At 33.9% G+C, this 21,251-nt stretch overlaps 1 protein-coding gene across 1 annotated transcript in view; it reads left to right on the top strand.

Moving 5' to 3' along the window:
• The window catches only part of LOC135204206 (filamin-A-like), a 275,259-nt gene that overhangs the window by 247,028 nt on the left and 6,980 nt on the right, over positions 1–21,251 (top strand). The window contains 15 exon segments of the mRNA XM_064234296.1: positions 1,843–1,978; positions 3,009–3,149; positions 3,532–3,678; positions 6,050–6,388; positions 6,986–7,116; positions 7,253–7,384; positions 7,748–7,861; positions 10,291–10,584; positions 11,195–11,414; positions 16,973–17,166; positions 17,368–17,593; positions 17,883–18,085; positions 18,243–18,373; positions 19,156–19,256; positions 20,286–20,374. Of these exon segments, the coding sequence (XP_064090366.1) occupies positions 1,843–1,978; positions 3,009–3,149; positions 3,532–3,678; positions 6,050–6,388; positions 6,986–7,116; positions 7,253–7,384; positions 7,748–7,861; positions 10,291–10,584; positions 11,195–11,414; positions 16,973–17,166; positions 17,368–17,593; positions 17,883–18,085; positions 18,243–18,373; positions 19,156–19,256; positions 20,286–20,374 (2,598 nt within the window).

Below are 21,251 nucleotides of genomic sequence, written 5' to 3' on the forward strand. Positions count from 1 at the left end.
ATTGTCCACTTGCACGTACGTAAACACTGTAGCATAATTCAGGGCTTACTCACATCCAAGACCTTTTTATTATTCCTGTCCAGCTTCTTTGCGCAAGTGAGAAACGTGGCCAGTTCCTGTACAGAATCACCAGACCTCCTTCATGCAAATGAAATTACTCTGATGGTAAATGAAATGTTGGTTAGATAAACAAATCTTGACCACAGTTCTGTTATACAACGTTACCTTTAGCATTTGATCCATTTACTCGCCAAATATACGTAGTTATCATTTCTAGTTTTCGTTCCATTGTAACCTGATAACATTCCTTGTGAAGATCTTCCGAGTAGCCTATGTCCTGATAAGGCTGGGATATTTATACATCGTCTGGCTAGGAAATTCCTCAGGTTAAAATGCTGGTCGTACATTTTGTCGTCTTAACGGAGGTCGCTCTTGGAGTAGTAGATTGAACTGGACTTGAATCCAATTTGAGAGTACGCGTATATCAGATTTTACAACATAATGCGACGTGTACGGGCACATAACTTATGCACATTTTGTTATAAATATATTATTTAAGCAGTTTTTTTTTTAAGTTTTGAATACATAGTGAGAGTTTGTTTTCGTGTCTTAGTGAATATTGAAGTTAGTTGTATATCAATTTGGATGTATTTGTTTGTATTGGTAGATGTAACGACGCCATTTTTTCCGTAATGAAACATAATTGATAAATAAGTTGTTCTACTCTGAAGATACTTGCTAGGAAAGATATGTTCCATCCGTTGAAAAATGCATTCATGTCTTTCCCATTCAGTCAGCCCTGGAGGCAGGTGGAAAACGATGGGAATGACTCCGTGGGTTAAGTGGGTGGAGGTTAAGGGTCGAGCGGCGTTCAGGAGATAATGTGATGCTTTCTTCTTCGTAGCTTCCTCAGACGATAATTGTCCTTACCCTTCCTCCGCTCTCTTCTCTTCTTGCCTTCCGTTACTGAAGCACTCTCAGATTATTTTTTTTTTCTTTTTGTGTTGAGATGCATCTCGTGTTTTAGGTTGTGAATTTTGTTTTGATTTTTCTTACGTGTTGACTGTTAGTTTTAGAGTTTTTGGACAGTTTTCTTTTTGTTGAAAAATGGCTAGATTTTTATCAGTCGCATCTACTGATTTGCATATTGAATTGTTTATATTTGCAGGAGAATAATAGTTAAAAGCTCAAACAGTTTTAAAGATATCTTGTACTACTCCAGTCACGTCATGTTTTATCAACATTTACTTTCTTAATGACTGTGTAATTTCCAGTGTATCTTGTGTAGTTCCATAATTTGTCAATTTCTTTTTCCTATAACTAGATATGCCATTACTGAATTCTATTTTATACTTTTCATAAGTTTCAGTGTGCTCGTTCAAATGATGACAATTCGATGTATTTAAAGCTTACTTTGTTTATATGACACATTTAACGAGGTGACCTTGCCATTCTTGTTCACCTCGTTAAAATTGTGTCATATAAACAAAGTCGCTTTTAAATACATCGAAATGTCATAATTAACGAGGTCACCTTGCCATCGTTTTCAAGTTCCTCGCTGGCCGAGTGGTTTTCGAGCTGGGCTGCCAATCCGGTGGTCTCAGGTTCGATTCCCGGCTCGGCCAACGCGGAATCAGAGAAATTTATTTCTGGTGATAGAAGTTCATTTCTCGATATAGTGTGGTTCGGATCCCACAATAAGCTGTAGGTCCCGTTGCTAGGTAACCAAAGGTTCCTAGCCACGTAAAAATATCTAATCTTCGGGCCAGCCCTAGGAGAAGCTGTTAATTCAGCTCAGTGGTCTGGTAAAACTAAGATATACTTAACTTGCCATCGTTTCAGGCCCAGTCTGAGGACGAGTACCGCCAAACCCAGACTAAGGTTAACGGACTCCAGGGAGCGCCGAGTGGCACATCCAACTACCGCTCTGTCGAGCTACATAACATCCCATTACCAACCACAGGTGGTCACGTCACTGGTGAGTCCCACTCAGGACACTCTTGATGTCAGACGAGTAGGTTTGGAGGTGGTGGTGTTCCTGAAGGCGGTGTTAGCGAGCCAGCTTCCTTTTTTTTTTTGTGTGTGTGTGTGTCTTTTCACCCTGCAGAAAATTTTGGCACAATTAGTGTTTTTTTCAATAGATAAAAGCAAAATTTAAGTTGGACCTGTTTGGGAAGGTGGTTCTCGTAGAAATTAACATGTAACAACGTTAATTTTGTCACCAGTTTCGTGCCAATTTTGGATGTAAGATGCTTGAAGATTCCAGGAAATGGGCCTGGAAGACACTGCCTTGAGACAACCCAGTATTTACAGAAAAAGACAGTGATAAGCTCTAGATTATTGTTTAATAAAGTAAAAAAAATTTTTACTTCTGTTGGAAGCAAAAACAAAAATTCATTTTCAAGAGTCTTATGAAAAATTAACATACTGTAATAGGAACTAATGTCCTGAAGAGTTTGAAGACATTCATTTGTTTTATATATATATATATATATATATATATATATATATATATATATATATATATATATATATATATATATTTATCGTGTGTATAAAAACAAAAGAAAACCTGCTATAACTAATATATACAGACTTGGACTTTGGACCAGGTAATATATTTATATTTATATATATATATATATATATATATATATAATAATATATATTGTGTGTATGTGTGTGTGTGTGTGTAAGTGTATACTGCATATATATATATATATATATATATATATATATATATATATATATATATAGATAGATAGATAGATAGATATATAGTATGTTGAAAAAAAATAGTATTGAATGTCAGTAAACCAGAAAATTGTTTGCTTGTAAATTTTAGTTCATCATTGTAGTACAAGTTTTGTGGATTTAAGAGATGCTGATAAATGCAGATCTTGTTGGTATGCCACAAGTGTGATCTTTTGACAAACTTTAATTATACTGCTTCTTATAGAAGCATTTTAAACAGATATTTAAACTAAAAGCCTTCCCTTTGTTTGCAGCTGAAGTCAAAATGCCTTCTGGAAGAGTGGACAACCCCTTAATTGAGGATAATCGTGATGGCACGGTGTCTGTTCGCTATGAACCAAAGGAGGAGGGTCTTCATGAACTTCACATAAAATACAATTCAGAACATGTACAAGGTCAGACATTTTTTATGTGGTATTTCTGCCGTTTCAGAAGTAATGATCAACTGAAAGTTGGATGCCTAAAAATGTGAAGGTTGTACTGATTGCAGTAATAGATAGTTAGTTATTCTCAAACATTTGAATAGTACTGATAATTGCAAGACAGGAAGATATTCTTGATCATGGCTATCTTTTGGTAAATCATAGCTACAGTTGATTATTATTGATAAAATTCATACCTAGCTGAATTATACTGTTTTAAATTATTTTACGTTTTTAAAAATTGATAAAATATCAAGAGCTCATAATGCAAAAATTTGTTTTTTTATTTATAATGTGAGTTTAGTAAGTTTGTTAATGCCTATAATTTTTAAAAGTTTCTTTTCATTGATCTCAGGATCCCCCTTCAAATTCCATGTGGATTCCATCTCATCTGGGTACGTGACAGCTTATGGTGGGGGACTCGTGCATGGCATTACTGGCGAACCCTGCAACTTTACTATTTCCACCAAGGATGCTGGTGCAGGTAGCTCCACACTACGCGGTAGGGTCTTCTCTTTTTTCTTTTTCTCTCTGTCACCTACAGCTTTTGTGTGGTCTCTACCTGATGGCGGCTCTTGGTCCTGGGTGTTAAAGTTCGGTCAGGTATAGATGAGAATTCTCACAAATGTAAGTGACACTCATTTGATACACTCAGAAATGAACATCAGAACACCCAGCCATACCTCTTGAAGGTAAACGCTTAAGTGACAAGCTAAACCATTCTTTAAACGCAATGGATTAAAGATGTTAGATGATTAAAAGTCACTTTTCAGTGAGCCTGGCTGAAGAGTGATGTAGACTCCGTTAATAACACCTTTTGCTGGCATATGCTGAACTACAATACAGTAGTTGCTTTGCAGTATATTAACATAAGATTTATTCTGAACTACCTAAAAGGATACCCTTAGACTCAGGTTATTTCCTTTCTATGCTTTATTCTATGAATGAATAAAATATTTTTAATGAATTTATTCACTGAAAGTAAGTACTTACGATATTTGTGGAAAACAGAAAAAAATGTTTGTCATTCAACGCATGAAACAGTGTTTCAGTATCTGTAAATAAAGTTCATTGAATATGCAAGAAGATCATGTATATTTGAATATACGTATACAAATAATTATTGAGAGTTTTGTGACTTAAGTAATAAAGTAAAGCCAGTAACAAAGTGCATAAGTGGTGAAATTTTACTTGTTACATTTTATTTGTAGTTTAAAAAAAATTTAATGTGAATGAGTGGAAGATAGATTTAGATTGCATATAACAAATTTGTTTGAGATATATTGTGTATCCATGCATTAAAATGACAATTAAAAAAGGATTATAACTCTACGTAAACATTTTTTCTAATTTCAAGCCACAAATGGATTCACTTAAAAGGTTTGAATTACTACATATTTATTTTCGCCATAAAAGAGACACATTTTGAGACACCTAAATTACAGCTTTCGCTCTCTCTCTCTCTCTCCCTCTCTCTCTCTCTCACTGCTTTTCTCTTTCTTATATCTTTATCTCTTTACCTTCATTCTCACTTGAAGCTCTACCTTGTTTTGTTTGTTTCTGTTATTTGTAAGTTAGCATACCTTGCCTGTTTGGAGTTCCTATGATACTGTATAGCAGTGATATATAACCACTAGTTTTTTACAGTATCTGTAGCAGAGTAGTTTTTTCCTTATTTTACCACTAATTTAATTTATGTAGAATTTTGAGTTATATCTGTAGAAATGACTGTCATTATGTACTGCAATTATTCATAAGAACAATTAGAAAATATTTCCCTAGGTTTAGCATACAGAATATATATTTAAATATTTAGGACAGTACGTGTTTTAAATTCCCGTCATTGTTTTAAGAACTTGTAATTGTGTTTAGTTACTATTTCATAGTCCAGTGTTATATTATTAAGGTTAGGATAGTAATGAAAATACAGTAGCAGAATTTTAGTTATTCTCTAGTAGAACTTTAGCTGCTATTTTTCTGGAAAAAATAATTAACCTTTTGGGTTGCTGATAAACTATATTAACAGTACCGTAATATTCCCTTTTTGAAGTCTTGTTAAGTGCTACTGGATTTGAGAGATACTACCTTCATACTTTGTATTTTTGAAAGCATGAATACTATTGTTACGTTTTTCATTTCTTATGTAACATTCACTCGAGGCCTTTGTTGTAACTTTGCTGTTGTCCTGCAAAAAGGATATGTGATTCTCAGCTCACTGTGCATTCCTCTCTATGTGACTGGGAATTGCTTGAAAAATTTTTAATATTGCCAGAGTTAAGTAAAGTTAATAGAAATATGGTAGGAATCATATCTTAGTTGGTATGGGAGGGCCATAATTTAAATATTTTATGGTTTTCAAAAAAAATAGTTTGTGATATTTAGTCTTTGTACAATTTTGGACATTGTATAAAGTAGAGATGCTTTAGTATGATGCACAGTATTAATTGAATTCAAACGAAGTATTAGATATCAGTTCAGTGTTTGGTTCCACATTACCTGATACCGTACCTTGAATCAAGTCCAAGAGACATCTGAATTTTGTGAACTGGTTTGTATTAATATTGTAATTCTTGTCTATAAAAAAGGGACAGAAGTAAAGCTGATCTTCAGTTAATTTAATGTTACTTTAATTTGTTTGAGTAAATGGTATTTTTCAAATGCAGCCTAGCACTGCATGTGATTTCTTCCTTTTATTAATAAAAGATATTTTGTTTAAATTCCAGTCGTGAAGACCATGTAGATAATGTAATGCAAATTATAATCTACCACTAAATTTATGAAAATTAATGTGTGACATCTTAATAAATTAATAGGATTTTTTTTAACTTGAAACACCACTTCATTGTTTTCTTTATTTTTATTGCAATAACTAGGAGGCCTCTCTCTGGCTGTTGAGGGACCAAGCAAAGCAGAGATTTCCTGCCATGACAACAAGGATGGAACAGTGTCAGTGAGCTACCTGCCAACTGCCCCTGGAGAATACAAAGTATCTGTTAAATTTGCTGAGAAACACATCAAGGGGTCTCCATATTCAGTGAAAGTTACTGGAGAAGGTCGCAAGAGAAACCAGATCAGTGTTGGTTCTCAGTCTGAGGTTAGCCTCCCAGGCAAGGTGACAGATTCAGACATCAAGAGTCTTAATGCTTCAATCCAGGCTCCCTCAGGCTTGGAAGAGCCCTGCTTCCTGAAAAAGCTCCCCAATGGTCATCTTGGTAAATTCTTATTCTTTAGCGTTTTTAAGACAATCAAAGTTATAATTTTGTTGTTACAAAATCAGTGCTTTCTGCAAATTGTCACCACCATTTTTCATTAAGATGATTCTAAAATAAAATTAAGGGTCTCGTGATTGACAGTTGTAAATTTTTGCAGATACAGTACCCACTATAAGCATGTAGTTTGAAGGAACAAAATGTGAAAATGAACATTTGGCTAAATAGTAAATATTATTTTTATGATTTTTTCCTTTGCTAATTTAACATTATTGAGTATAGTCTTCTACTTTGGATACATAATATCTCTGGCATCCAAAGTATGATAGTACTTCAAATGTATGCTATCAAGTGATGGTACAGTAGTAGTATACTGATATTTACAACCAAACTTTAAGAGGTCCTAAAGAATTTATTAAATTTTGGCTAGGTAATAGCATTTATTTTCCTGTCCCATTGGACTTTAAGGGTTTAAGAAAAAATTCCATTCAGTGAATGTTATGTTCTTAGTTTACAATACATTTAGTAGGCAGAACTTATTGAAAGTGAAATTTATGAGATAAGGAGCTTTGTTAATCAAGTAAACTTTCTTTTATGTAGGTATTTCTTTCACACCTCGTGAGGTTGGTGAGCACTTGGTTTCTGTTAAGCGCATGGGAACACACATTGCCAACTCTCCCTTCAAAATCACTGTTGGAGAAAAAGAAGTTGGTGATGCTTCGAAAGTTAAGGTAAGAACTTGAATTTTGGAAGACTATATAATGTGAAAATGAATAGTTCTATGGTGATACGTATATTGAAGATAACTTGAAGGGAATGATGATTTATATAAACATGCTTTTCTTTCTCTCTCTCTTTTTTTTTTAGATCACAGGCGATGCTTTGAAGGAAGGCAAGACTCATCATGAAAACCAGTTCACCATTGACACTCGTGATGCTGGCTACGGTGGTCTTTCACTCTCAATTGAAGGCCCATCTAAAGCAGATATCCAGTGCAAGGTGTATATCATCCTTTAATTTCTTGTTTTCACCTCACAGTGCTGTCTAAAAGTTACTTTATCTGCCTTGGTTAATTTGGAGCCTTTGGTATTTGCTATTTCATAAAAGATTGTACTGTTATTTAAAGAAAAATGATTCCTCAGTATTGCAAGAACATTAGACAATTTTGATTATTACTAAAGGTACTTTGATATTGGCAGGCAAAAAGAAAATATAACTGCCAAATTATGATATTTCAAGCACTACAATAAGTAATACATATAACTGTAATGATAAAATGTTCCCAGTTTGAGTAAGTTTCTCAGATTGAAATGTAAGTATTTTGCTATAAAATAATCTCATGTATTGTGGTTATTGTTATAGGATAATGAGGATGGAACACTGACCATTGGATACAAGCCCACTGAGCCTGGATATTACATTGTTAACCTCAAGTTTGCAGATAATCATGTCCCTGGATCTCCTTTCACTGCTAAGGTTTGTGCTCTTGTAATCATTTCTTTAATATAAAAGTTAAATATAAAGAAAAAATATACAGGCAGTCCCCGGGTTACAATGGGGGTTCCGTTCTTGAGACGCGTCGTAAGCCGGAACATCGTAAGAAAATCCTAAGAAAACCTTACTTTTAATGCTTTGGGTGCATTGAAAACTATGTAAACTGCATACTTATTGCATTTTTCATAAAAGAACCTTCAAATATTGATTATTTTGCATTTTGGTGCCATATTTCATCTGCCAGATGAGTGTTGTAGGCGTCGTAACCCTGCAACATGCTTCATAACCCTGGAAATAATGCCTGATGAATATAATTGAGAAGCGCCTTAACCTCGGAACGTCGTAACCCGGGGACTGCCTTATATTGTGTTCAGATTGAATTTTGCTTTTGTTTAAATAAGATAGCTTATGAATTACATACTACGTATTGGTAAACATATGTTTCATTTTTTGACAAAAGTAGGTAAATAAATCCCTTTTGTCTTCCTCAAGCATTAACAGAGATCTGAAACTTTCATTATTTACATTTCTAAATTATTAGACAGATGTAATTCTATCAATAATACTGAAGGAAGCAAGACTTTAAACCAAATCTTTTGACTATTGTATGTATACTGTTAATTTAGAATGATTAATTTATTTAGTTTATGGCCTTTGTAGGAATAATAGTTGATTTATCTGCTTTTAATCTTAATGCTAGTGAATGCCTTAGCGACATTACTTTATAAGAAAATGTAAAAAAAATTGAATTGATATTACACTTCCAGTAGTATTCACCTGACTTTTGCTTAAAAAGTCAAATCTCTTTTTAAGCAAAAATAAAAAAGGGATTTTGACGAAGGAAAAATCTATTTCTGGGGGAAGACCTGTGTCGCCCGGTGAAAAGTTCCTGTAGCTGACTTTTCTAAGTATAAACACATAGATTCTAAATATACCAGAGAAAAAAACTAGCATGGTATGCTGAGGTTACTACCCTCGCGCGAGCACCCGAAGGGTGTCGGGTATAAAGTACAAGGCGAGTGGAAGCCACTATTCACAGGTTTTCTGCCAATTAGAAGATTCCTTTCCAAAATCCCTCTCACGAACCGATTCTGTATGGTCACTTTTGTTAGAACCGTTCAACTTTCACTCCAGTTCAGTTGAAAATAGTGAAGGTATTGTGGGCCATCATTTGATGTCTGTTCCCGTAGACCGCATACATATTAGAATGAGTGAGTGTTACTTTTTAAATCTCCCTACAATGCTGTGTCCATTAGGATGAATTGATCTCATGATAAGTTTTGATGAAAATGGCAATGTATGTGTGGTTTAACCATATGATTGAAAAAGTACATGGCCAATGTATATATAAGTACATTATGGTATATGTAGCTGAAATGAGATCACTGAAAAGTTATATAGGTGTTGAGAGATGTACTGCTGTACATTTAGCAGTATCTTGCATTTGAAATAGATATTTCATGTATTATGCTACACTGAGAGTAGTGCTTTTGGATTACATAAACTAGATGTAGATGTATTTAAAAGTAATGCAGTAGTGCGTATTGTACACAATTTTGCTTGCTTGCAGTAAACTTTCATAGACAGAAAAATAAAGTTACCTCTTGTACCATGATTTTAGTTTTGAGTCACAACACTGTATTATATAATATTTTGAGTGGTTTGGATAAATATCCATCACAGTGTTCCTTAGGAATGTGAAGAAATGGAGAAAGCACATAATTTTCCATGTAAAATCATAACAATTTTAGTTGTATCATATTCGTTTGTTAGACATAAGATGTGCATTATTGTAAAGTGACATATAATGATTTGCTTGGAAATTGCATCCTGTAGAAATATATGAAAATATTTATGACAATTACGTAGTTTGTTTGCCAGGGACCAGATGAACTTTTCAAGGATTATAGGTTTTTTTATAGTGCCTCTTGTAAGCTGATTATACTAGCCAACAAATTAGTACTCAGTTTGAAAGTAAGGTTTAATAGCTTCCACTTTTACACAGAACCTTTTCTTAGTACATTATTCAGAATGATGCATGACTCCTTCAGTGCAGTGCTACTTGATATTTCAATCCTTATTGAGCATATAATTTCCAGTAAGCTGGTGCTGCCTTTGTCATGAAATAAATTTTAGATTGTATTCCAGTTGTGTGTGTATTGTAGATTTGAGATGGTTTGATGGTAAACATGATATTTAACGATAAACAAGGTTATCATTTGAAGTAATAGTCGGTGGTCTATCATAATGGACATTAAGTATAATAAAGATATAAACCGTGCTGCAAGCTGATCATTCTGTATTAGTAATGATAGTGGAAATCATACATTATTGTAGGTATAATAATAGTTAAATCTTATTCATTGCATGCATAGTTTAGTTTATTTAAAAGCCCTTAATTTTTCATCCAGGTCACAGGAGAAGGTTCCAATCAACAAACAGAGCGTATAAAGAGGCAACGTGAGGCTGTGCCACTGACAGAAGTAGGCTCACAATGCCGTCTTACGTTTAAACTTCCTGGAATCTCACCATTTGATTTAAGAGCATCTGTAACCTCCCCTGGTGGTGTCACTGAGGATGCTGGTGTTGGTGAAGTGGAGGATGGCCTGTATGGAGTTAACTTTGTACCAAAGGAGCTCGGTGTTCACACTGTGTCTGTCAAATACCAGGAAATGCACATTCCTGGATCACCCTTCCAATTTACAGTAAGTTTTCAAAGAATTTATCAATTTTAATATTAGGGAACTTTGATAGCCAAGATGAAACTTCTGATTTTGGACCAAAATAGCATGGTATTTAATTTCAATCAAAATGTCTGGATTAAGCAAATCTTGAATAGTACATTGTTTTAATTTTCTTTTGCATGAGGTGAATGCTGAGGAAAAGTATTTCAAATCACCACATTCAAAGAACTTCTGTAACTCGTAAATTCATGAAACAGCCTTTCCCTCTGTAACTGCATTGTACATAGTTTCATAGCAGCATTTTATTATGCTTGGTTTAGGTGTACTGGCATAGTTTGGATGGTGTATTATGAGTAAAATGTTTAGAATAGTTTGTAAGATTTTTGGGTAAACTTTTAAGGTGGTATATAACATGGCTTATTGTGAATTGTGATTAATGATGATGATGCTTGTGCTATGGAAGTTGTTTTAATTATGCTTCAGTACCAAATTATTGTATGTAGTCTTGCTTTATTTGGATAATGCATTAATTTTGTTGTAAATTATGTTGTATGCTTAAGTGATACAAAGTACTGGGAAACTTTTGTTCTTAATCATCAGTTGCTTATAATTATTTTCCATTTGCTTATAGGTTGGCCCCTTGAAGGATGGAGGTGCTCATCGTGTACATGCAGGTGGACCTGGGTTAGAACGAGGTGAACAAGACATGCCTTCTGAATTCAATGTTTGGACTCGTGAAGCTGGTGCTGGATCTCTTGCGATATCTGTTGAAGGCCCCAGCAAGGCAGAGATTGACTTCAAGGATCGTAAAGATGGCTCTTGTTATGTCTCCTACCTTGTTTCTGAACCTGGTGAGTGTTAATCAGTTTTTATTCTTATATGTTCCAGATCTTTAGTGGACTAGAAATGGAGACGTATGGTAGGTGTCATAGTAATTGTGTCAATGACCATTCAGAACCTACATTACCTGCCAGACACTGAAATGTAGCAGTTGAATGACTAGTGCACAGAGCACTGCAGAATGTTGTACCAGAATATCTCATATGCATACACCAGTGAAAGTGAAAATTGTACATATACCAGAACTTCAACATTTTCTTCAAAACAAGAAATGTAGTAGGGTACATGATATAATATCACTCGGTTAACTAGAAGGATGTAAATTCCTGTCCATTTTCTCTTGAGCTGTCCTCAAACATGCTGTTGATTTCTTTTGTGTATTTATGGGTCATTTTTGCATTTAAAAAAATTTTTAGGTTTGATTTTGAAAGTCAAAAACAGTACAGTGCATATTTATATATTTTTCACCAAATCACAACCTTTTCCACTGGGGTAAGCTTCTTCCACACTAATCACAGGGCTGAAGAACATATTACTAAGATTACTTTGACCATTTCTTTACCATGTTTTTAAAAAATCAGAACTTTGTACTTGGGAAATTACTGTCATTAGTTTTGCACTTTCACTCTCTAGGGCAGGGTTTGGTGGTGTTACTTGCACCAATGATCCTTGTGTAGTGCATATGTAGTGTTTATGCACGCTTGCACACACACACACACTTATTGGCTTAATTTGATCTCATCCCTTCAGTTAATCTGACCCAGTTTGCCCTTATGGAAAAAATCTCCTTTATTCCTAAGAGAATCTCAAGATTACATAGTGGCCTAGTTAGGGTAAGCAATGGGCAATGAGAGCCAATTTTTCTTTCTTCAACAGAAGGTGATACCTACCGTATACCTAAAATAGGACACTGTAGATTGTACTATAGGCTCTTTGTAGTCTCCCTTAAGCTCCCAGGTGTATTGGTTTCTGATTTTCTTTCTCCATGTTATTTCCTTTGGTCATTTCTTCCATAGAAATCCAGTATCTCAGATTTTGTTGGTATTGGGCCAGCCTCAGAGCCTAGAAATGTATCAAAGTGGCCTGGTTAAACAATTTGTAATTGTATAGCAATACTACTACTAATTTATTTTTCCTTATATGTACTTATATTGAAGTTTATTGGCCAGGAGTTATATGATAACAGATTTGTAGCTGTCATAGGTCCTGTTGTGTGCAATATATTAAATAAAGGTAGTTACACTGTTGTTTCAAGATTAGATGATTGGAACAAAAGAATTTTTATTTTTAAAATAGGTATCAGTTCAGTCATCTTCATGTGGTGTATTCCTCTTAAATCTTGTTAGCTCTTTCAATAATTGCTTTGATTTTTAACATTCATATTTACTATACATATTGCTACTGTTAAAACAGCTATTTCAATTTTTCTTCTTCACATTTGAATGCAAAAATTTCTTCAAGGATGTTTTCTTTTAAGAAGGAATATAGTTCCAAGTGTTCCTGTACATTTAGTAGTTTATCTGTCCAACTATAGTTATTTCTCATATTTGCAACAAGTTGATGATTCATACAATCTTAGGTCTATCATTTTATTCCTTATAGTAATACTGCACATGCCTACGGAAGGTTTACCTGCATATGAGATTAACATACATTACTTTCATGAGAGCTAAACTTCCATTTAATAATCAGAAATATTGTATGTTGATTAGTATGGTCCTTATTGCTTCTTAAAGTTGATTAATTAATATAGATATTTTATTGCCTGAGTTTAAGTTGGAGATTTAGAAATAGTATTAGAGATTTACATCCAGGAAGAGATGAGGACAATGGCTAAGTAAACACAGCTTCCTGCCAGGTGTTTTGCTAACAAGATATAAATACTTTTGATGTCACATGCCTCATCTTTTAACAGGCTATTTTAAGCTCTGACTCTTGGCTAGGTAGGCGACATCGTTCATAATAGCTACTCTTGAAATAGAAATAAGCTGTATGGTTTATATGAGAGGGGGAATAGTGCAATTTTGTTCTCGACAGTGAATACTTTTGTTGGTTCCCCACATAGATTTTTTGTGATTTTTACTCATTGCATATAACATGAAGAGATTATTTTTATTAACACAGTTGAAGCTAATATCAGAAAGTGACATTATGAAAAATAGAAAGATAATAAACTAAATACATACAAAAGTGCCTCAGGTTCTTTAATTACATAGAGAGTTTTAGGGTCAACATATTTCAGTTTCATTTTTATTTCAACAAGGGGGTTATTCAACAAAAAGGGTTATTTGGCAAGGGATGTAAATACATAAGTGGTTTTATATTGATGATGCACAAATTAGACATTGGCTGACTATCCTTTAGAAATGCAAGTTATGCTTATTTCATATGATTCTTACATGATAAACCTGTTACACTAAGTGAAAAAAATCAAGAGTTTGGCTATCTTCTCAAACAGATTATATTTTGAACTCCAAATAGCTGAATGCTGTGTGATGCTTGTCAAATAAACTAGATCACTGAATGACAAATAAAACAAGATCAAAGGGATTCTTAGATGGGGGAGATGTGATAAATTTTGCTAAAAAGTTGTTTACTTGATTTTTAAAGGAATGATGGTGACTAGTGGTTTGGTGCTATGGGTGGGTGGTATTGGTTTTTGCAGCTTGGTAAGTGGGCATAGATCCAAAAGCATCAGGGCAGCACCACCCCACCGCCCACATATGAACTAAGATGGGCTGCTTCCCTTCTTGCCAAATTTTATGTATCTGACTGCCACTTTTAACAAAAATTTCCTTACACTCCTTGGCTTGTTTAACTGTTCTTGATCCATGGAAACCTTCTTGAAACTGTCGTGCCTTACTGTTAACAATTTTTTTAGTTGATAAAGACTTTGAGGGTGTAATATTTTTTTTTTAAATATAGTGCTGGAGTTGACCTTAGTTATTACATGCAAGTGATGTACAAGCTATGCATTGTACTTGAGGTGGAATGTCACAGTGAAGTACTTTTAAAAGTACATACTTTACTTTTAACAGTACTTATTCTGTCCAGGTTTAACCTTTTGCAAATGCTCTGCTGTTAACATTTTATTTACTTTTCAACATTTTTACTTTGTTTTAAACCTTCATGATTCTGGTACAGTGATAAAGTGCCAGTATTCTCTGTTGCTGCTGTATTTGCATTTATGGGGAAATTAATTTTGAATGAAATGCTGCCTTTTATGCTTACACACTACTCAAAATTAAGGAAATAGTGATCATTATGTCAGCTGCCATAAGGCTGGTAGCCAAAATAAAATTTATTTTTTTTATTAGATGATATAGATTGCATAATGGTTTTTGTAGCATTTTTGGGTATGGATGTAAAATATCTATAATGGTTATGTATCATTTTCTGGTAAGAATTTAAAATAATAAAGCAAAGTAAGAAGGGTCATGGGCACTGATATTGGGAAGGAGAAAAATTCTATTTCAGAAGCAGTGATGCTTAATTTTGGGCCATGGACTCATCAGTAACAGCCAGGAGAGTCAGTCTCTTTGCCAAGGTGCCAAGGAAAGGGTGTTTCTATGGCTAACATATGAACAGTTTTCATAGTGCAGTGCTCGTTGGTTATCTGCTTTGAAGTGCATTCAATGAGAAAATTAATCATAACTTTATTGGTATAAAGAATAAGTGTGTACTATCATTACAGTGAACGTATCTTTGAAATTTCAATAGTTAGCTATAGCACAGTCATTTGTTTATTCCTCATTACTTTTTGTTTTACGCAAAGTGAGAGAATTTACTGGAAACAAGTACCTAGTGAAGATTGTCATGAAATAAAGAAATATTTGATATGAAATTCTTTATTAATGGAATAGGAAACTTTATGGAATTGTGTTTTATTTAGCCATTGTCAAGCACAGCACTTCTGTCAGCCACCAAAATCTCAAAAGTTTATAAATAGGCTGAATTTTATGAATTCTGCTGGAACTTTCTTGGTCAGCTTTGAAGATAAACTCAGGCAATAGTTGGGGAAAACAATAAAAGGAGAAAATTGATGTGTGTAGATTTAACAGGGATTTCAGGAGGTGCCATAGAACTTATGAACAAAGTGGATAAAATTAAGACTAAAAGGCTGTGAAAGTCAATTTGAGCATTCTTAAATAGAAATCCTTTTATAATATAGGGTACTATTCAGTTCCTGCTCTTCTTATTTCCACAGGTATTTTGAAATAGAGTAGTAAATTTTAAAAACTTTAGTGCTACATAACTGCAACAAGCATTTTAAAATGGAAAACTGACCAGAGAAAGTAATTATTGAAAACATATACTACTGCTGCATTGCTGTGTCTTAGTAAACTTTGCTTAACGATTGAGAATTTTCATTTAGTAATGATGGGGGACTATATGCCTCGTTACAAAACATTTTGTTCATATACCGTTGGGGGAGGTTCCGTTTCTTCTCATCCTCCTCCACCTGCAAATCATCCTCAATCAGTGGGTGTTCCTCCACCACAAGTGTATCCCAATTCGGGTCCCCCTTTTTGTAATAATAACCAAGGGACTGTTACAACCCCTAATCAACAACCTGTACAGGGTCATCATCCATATACTTATCCGTATCATCCACCTTACCCAGAAAATACTCCTCCTAATGATCAAGGTGAGACACTGGCTCATACAGGGTTAATATATTGTGTATGTACTTAGTCTTGCACCCAACTCAACTCTTCCTTTTGTGTTATTGCATAAACATAGTCTTCACTTTATATCGACTGATAATTGTTTTTACTAAAAGTGTAATTTGAACATAAGAATGAGAAGTTATCTGTTGTAATGCAGTCAGTTTTCATTGGTTGATATATTACGACTTATGGCACATGTGGCAATGACACAAAGTAATCTGAAAATTTGTTTCTCTACCATACATTGATTTACTTAGTTTATCGTTTGAAAATTTAGAATAGTAGCTGTAATGAAGAATTATGTTGCTTCATTTAAATATGTGAGACAAAATTTAGATCCTCAAAGGTTAAAGCATGATATGACTGGCATATCTGTGCCTTTTTCCAATAAGGATCATAGTTCCCTTTTCCTTTTTAGAACTGATTACTACAAGGGAGTGTAGTTTAAATGAAGTACCACTCCACATTTGTAAATTCAAGGCTTGTATGAACAGTTTTTCTTAAATGAAAAGTGAGGATATTTTAAAAAAGAATATAGATGAAGATTAAAAAGGAATGAATAAGTGTAAAGCAGTGCATTAGGAGATCAAAGGGACACTGGAAAGACTTATTTGTACTATCTACACTTTGCCATGTAAGGCATCATGAACTTATTTCTATTTGATATAGGCTTATACTTTGTAAACCACATAAGAAAAGCTCTAAAAGTCACAAGAAAATATGTTGCATTTGTGTCACAAGAAATTTGGTAAATGATAGCCTTCTATTGTTTAGACTTATCATTGTATACAAGGGGGATATTGCTTGAATGATTAAAAAGACTTACCAGGCAATTCAGTTTCAGTGGCACTGCCTCTTCTTCAGGATAAAGTGCTCATGAATTTTTATTTTTCTTGCAGGTGAATACCGTGTTGGCATAAAGTTCAATGACAAGCACATTCCGGACTCTCCATACAAGGTGTACATTACCCCTGCCATGGGAGAGGCAAGGAAGGTTGAAGTAGCTCAATTCCCAGAACAAGGTGCCAAGCCCAATAAGGCCCAGTCCATACTAGTTATAAAGAATGGTGCAAAGGGTCAGCTTGATTGCAAGGTGAAATAAATTTGCTTTCAGTTTTGTGTGTTCTCATTATTCCACTTAATGTACAATCAATATGCTCTTATTTATAGACTGTTGGGAAAAATCTTTGTTGATTTCATAATTGCTGAGGTCATTATATGGATGCTTCATTAATATTAAGGATTGTTTTTATTAATAGCATTTTATATTCATCTCTTTTTTTTCTTTTTTCAGCTTGTATCTCCTTCAGGTCATGAGGATGATTGTTTCGTAGATCTCCTTCATGAAGACACCTACAGCGTACGCTTTGTACCACGAGAGATTGGTATTCATTTTGTTCATATTAAGTTTAATGGTATTCACATCCCAGGGTCACCATTCAGATTACGCATTGGCAAAGATGAGGCAGATCCTGCAGCAGTCTCAGCTTCTGGAAAGGGACTGGAAGCTATTGTCTCTGGTAAGGGATTTTAACAGCTAATAGCAACCAATATAGGCAGTATATTTAGTGAAATTAGAATTGAAAGAGAAGATCTTCATTTTCTCTTTGTTTACAAATGAAAATCAAATACTAGTATTTTGTTTTCTTCAATGATATTTTGAATGTCTTGTGGGACAATATGGTACACATTCAGTTTGATGTTTATCTTCATCTTTTGCATTTTTTATGCCAGTGACTGACCTTCAAGTTGATATTGTTCAGATGTGAAATGTCAGGGGTCTTGATTAAATATAACTGTTTTTTACAGGCCAGAAAACAGACTTCATTGTTGATACCTGCAATGCGGGTGCTGGTACTCTAGCAGTAACTATAGATGGTCCATCAAAGGTATCCATGGATTGCACTGAAGTAGAGGAGGGTTACAAAGTCCGTTATACACCACTCGTCCCCGGAGACTATTACATTGCCGTTAAGTACAATGGCTATCACATTGCTGGTTCTCCATACAAGGTGAGTGTGCAGTTGCTATATGTAAATTGTTTAATGGTAAGTTAGTTGCTGTCCCCAATTTGAAGATTTATTTTCATTTATGTTACATGAAGTTCACAGTACAATATAACATACTTATTAGTATATACAGTACATAACTACTATGATTGTTTTCCAGGTAAAATGTACTGGTGAAGCTGTAGCAGATAAAGGAACAGTTCAGGAGTCATCTTCTGTTGTAGTAGAAACTGTAGAAAAAATAAAATCATCTGATAAGGGTCATGGACTTGGTGGAGTTGTCATTCCTAGGTAAGTAGTTTTAGTAACTAAGTGGAATGTACTGCACTTGTAAAATCATATGCTTTACCATGGTGTATAGAGTTCATTGCTAATAACTTTGAAATGGAATAGTATGTCAGTATTTACAGAAGTGAAAACACAGTCTTCATAATTAAGCTTTATCTGTAAGAAAGTAAAGATTCTGATAATTTTCATTTCAGTTCATGGTCATGTATTAAAGTAGAGAAACTGCATACTCTATTAGTGCATCTTAAAAATTTCTTGACTCATGCACATTCACACTAGGTAACACTAATAGATTGTAACTATGCGTTTTAATCTCTGAATGTGATAACCATATTTTTTATGCAGTTCCTTATAGGAAAGTAATATTCTGAAAAATTTCAATGTCTTGACTTTTAATTGTTTTTTTACATTTCTGCAACATATACTTAAGCTATTTGGCAAACTATCTGTAAAACAAAAGTTGGCCAAGATTGTGCTCTGAGACCTCAAATATGTTATTATTAATAGGGGGTTAGTTTTTCCAGACCTCTGAGTCTCAAGTAGACTCTTCTCGGGCTGGTTCTCAGGGATCAATCCTGAGAAAAGAAAAAAAAAAAAAATTAGACTTTATTTGAGAAACCTGTCTTATTTAAAAAATTTATGATGTTATTTCTCGGTGCATCTTATGACCTTTAGTTATGTCTTGACTGCTGCTTACTGTCGTTACCTTGAGATTGAGCAGTTCACTGTGAATTTCTCCTCTTCTGCCCATCCTTAAATCTTAATAAAAAAAATCTTTGTTTCAGATTTACTTCTGATGCCTCTAAAGTCACAAGCAAAGGCTTAGGTTTGAAGAAAGCACATATCAATCGCCAGAATAACTTCACAGTGAATGCCTCTGAAGCTGGTATGTATATATGTACATATGATTGGTATGAGCAGTTAAAATAATATATCATCATTTGTCATACTACGTGTAATGGGATATCTTATAAAATACAGAGGACTTTAACAAATGATAGATTAAAGGAAATTTTGAATAGGATGGAAATGTTGTGAAACAGTTGCGTTACTGTTAAAAATTGGTTTTTGAAACCATGCGTAATAGGAAAGGTTAATCTAATTTCTTTTTGGATTAGAAGATAATAAAAACTCATTGTAAACAATAGTTAGCTGATATTTCCTTGTGGTGAGTTCACCATACCTACAAATTAGGAACATATTCCTAAAGAAAAGAACAATTAAAGTGGTAGTATATTGTGTATACATATATGGTAGTTCTTTCTTAAGCATTATGTTCATGTATGATCAATGTAGATAACACTAAACATAGCTTATGTTACTCTAGTTGAAGTAGACTTGTTAGCTTACTGAGAATGAATATAATTTGTATGATATTTGCAGTTTATCAGGTTCATGTTTGTTATTTTATGGAAGATGTTCATGGTAATGAAGTTACCACTGAAGTAAGGTATTTTATTTTATTTTTACTTTATTTTTTACTCGTCAGAGTTTACCATTATTTTTTTTCCCCTTTTGCCTTAGTATATTATTTTTTGTGGGAAATTCTGTACTTAGAATTTGATTAGTGTATTATTTCAGTATTATATTTGGTTCATTTTTTTATTCCTAGTGGTATTATATTTTATTTTTCAAGGGCTCACTATCTTAGCTCCTAATATTGCACAGTAGTTCTGTGTTTGCAGTATCTTCAAAATCAGTTTACCACTTGCAGTCATCTCAGAACCTGATGCTGGCCATTACTTGGAAATCATTTAACATCTTAAAGAATTTTGTTAATGGACCATGTTATTAACTGTGACATTTTAATTGGTATAGATTGATGATGTTAAGGTGACTTTATAAATGTTGAAAAGGACAAATTTTATTCTGTAGTTGCTTCAAAGGTTACAATAAATACCTTCTGTCATTGCAGGTAACAATATCTTGTACGTAGGTGTTTATGGACCTAAGGCACCATGTGAGGAAGTTTACATTAAACATATTGGACATAATAACTACCAGGTAAGGTTTCCACTAAGTAGTTCTGCTAGCATGACATTTAATCTCAGAAATCTAGGTGTCATATTCATTTAGTGTAATTGCTAAGGTATTTTCAAGGGATTTCAACATTTTACAAGGCATACTACTTAGTCTTTTTCATGCTTTAAGGAAGAGAAAATGCCAAGGGTTGCAATAGGAGACTACAGTGAATAAGATATTTTTCTTATATGCTTATGGAGGTAGAAGTGAATAATGTGATTACGTACTATCAGCAATAGATGTCCATTACTAATTTTTGTTGTTGAAATGTAAATTGAAGCTTTTCTTTTCATGTTCATGTAAAGCAACTTTACTTTTATTGTGCTTTCATTTTGTTTTATTCCCATGAAGCACATTTATAGATGGACTCGGACCGAATGTTATTAGTACTACGTATGTATAATTTGTAAGGTAAAAAAATTTTAGAGGCATGTTTATAGAAACATGACATATCAACAGGTATTGATCATCTGATAAAGCATGGAAAATAATTCATAAAAGGTGAAATAAAAGTGGTCTTCATTTGTCTCAGAATGGAGGGAGAATATGCCTGTGTGACCTGTCTCGATTTATGTGAGGAATTAAGAAGTGTGACAAAAATGACCTAGTTGCAGTCTGGATGAAATGAAAGATAGCTATACTGCTTACAAATATTCCATTAGTTCAGAGAGCAAAGACCTGTGATGCATATATGCTCAGTGGAACTGTGGGCCATAGAAAATAGAATTGGAATTTTGAAAATTTGAGACCAAAAAATGATACGATTCATGATAGGAAGATCATATTACAAAAGAAGTGGTGTAAAGGTATGGCAGCTAGCACCTGGAAAGTAGCCAGAGATCTCAAAGATTGAGATGGT

The sequence above is a fragment of the Macrobrachium nipponense genome, chromosome 44 (assembly GCF_015104395.2).
Source record: "Macrobrachium nipponense isolate FS-2020 chromosome 44, ASM1510439v2, whole genome shotgun sequence".
In the NCBI taxonomy this organism is placed as follows: Eukaryota; Metazoa; Arthropoda; class Malacostraca; order Decapoda; family Palaemonidae; genus Macrobrachium; species Macrobrachium nipponense.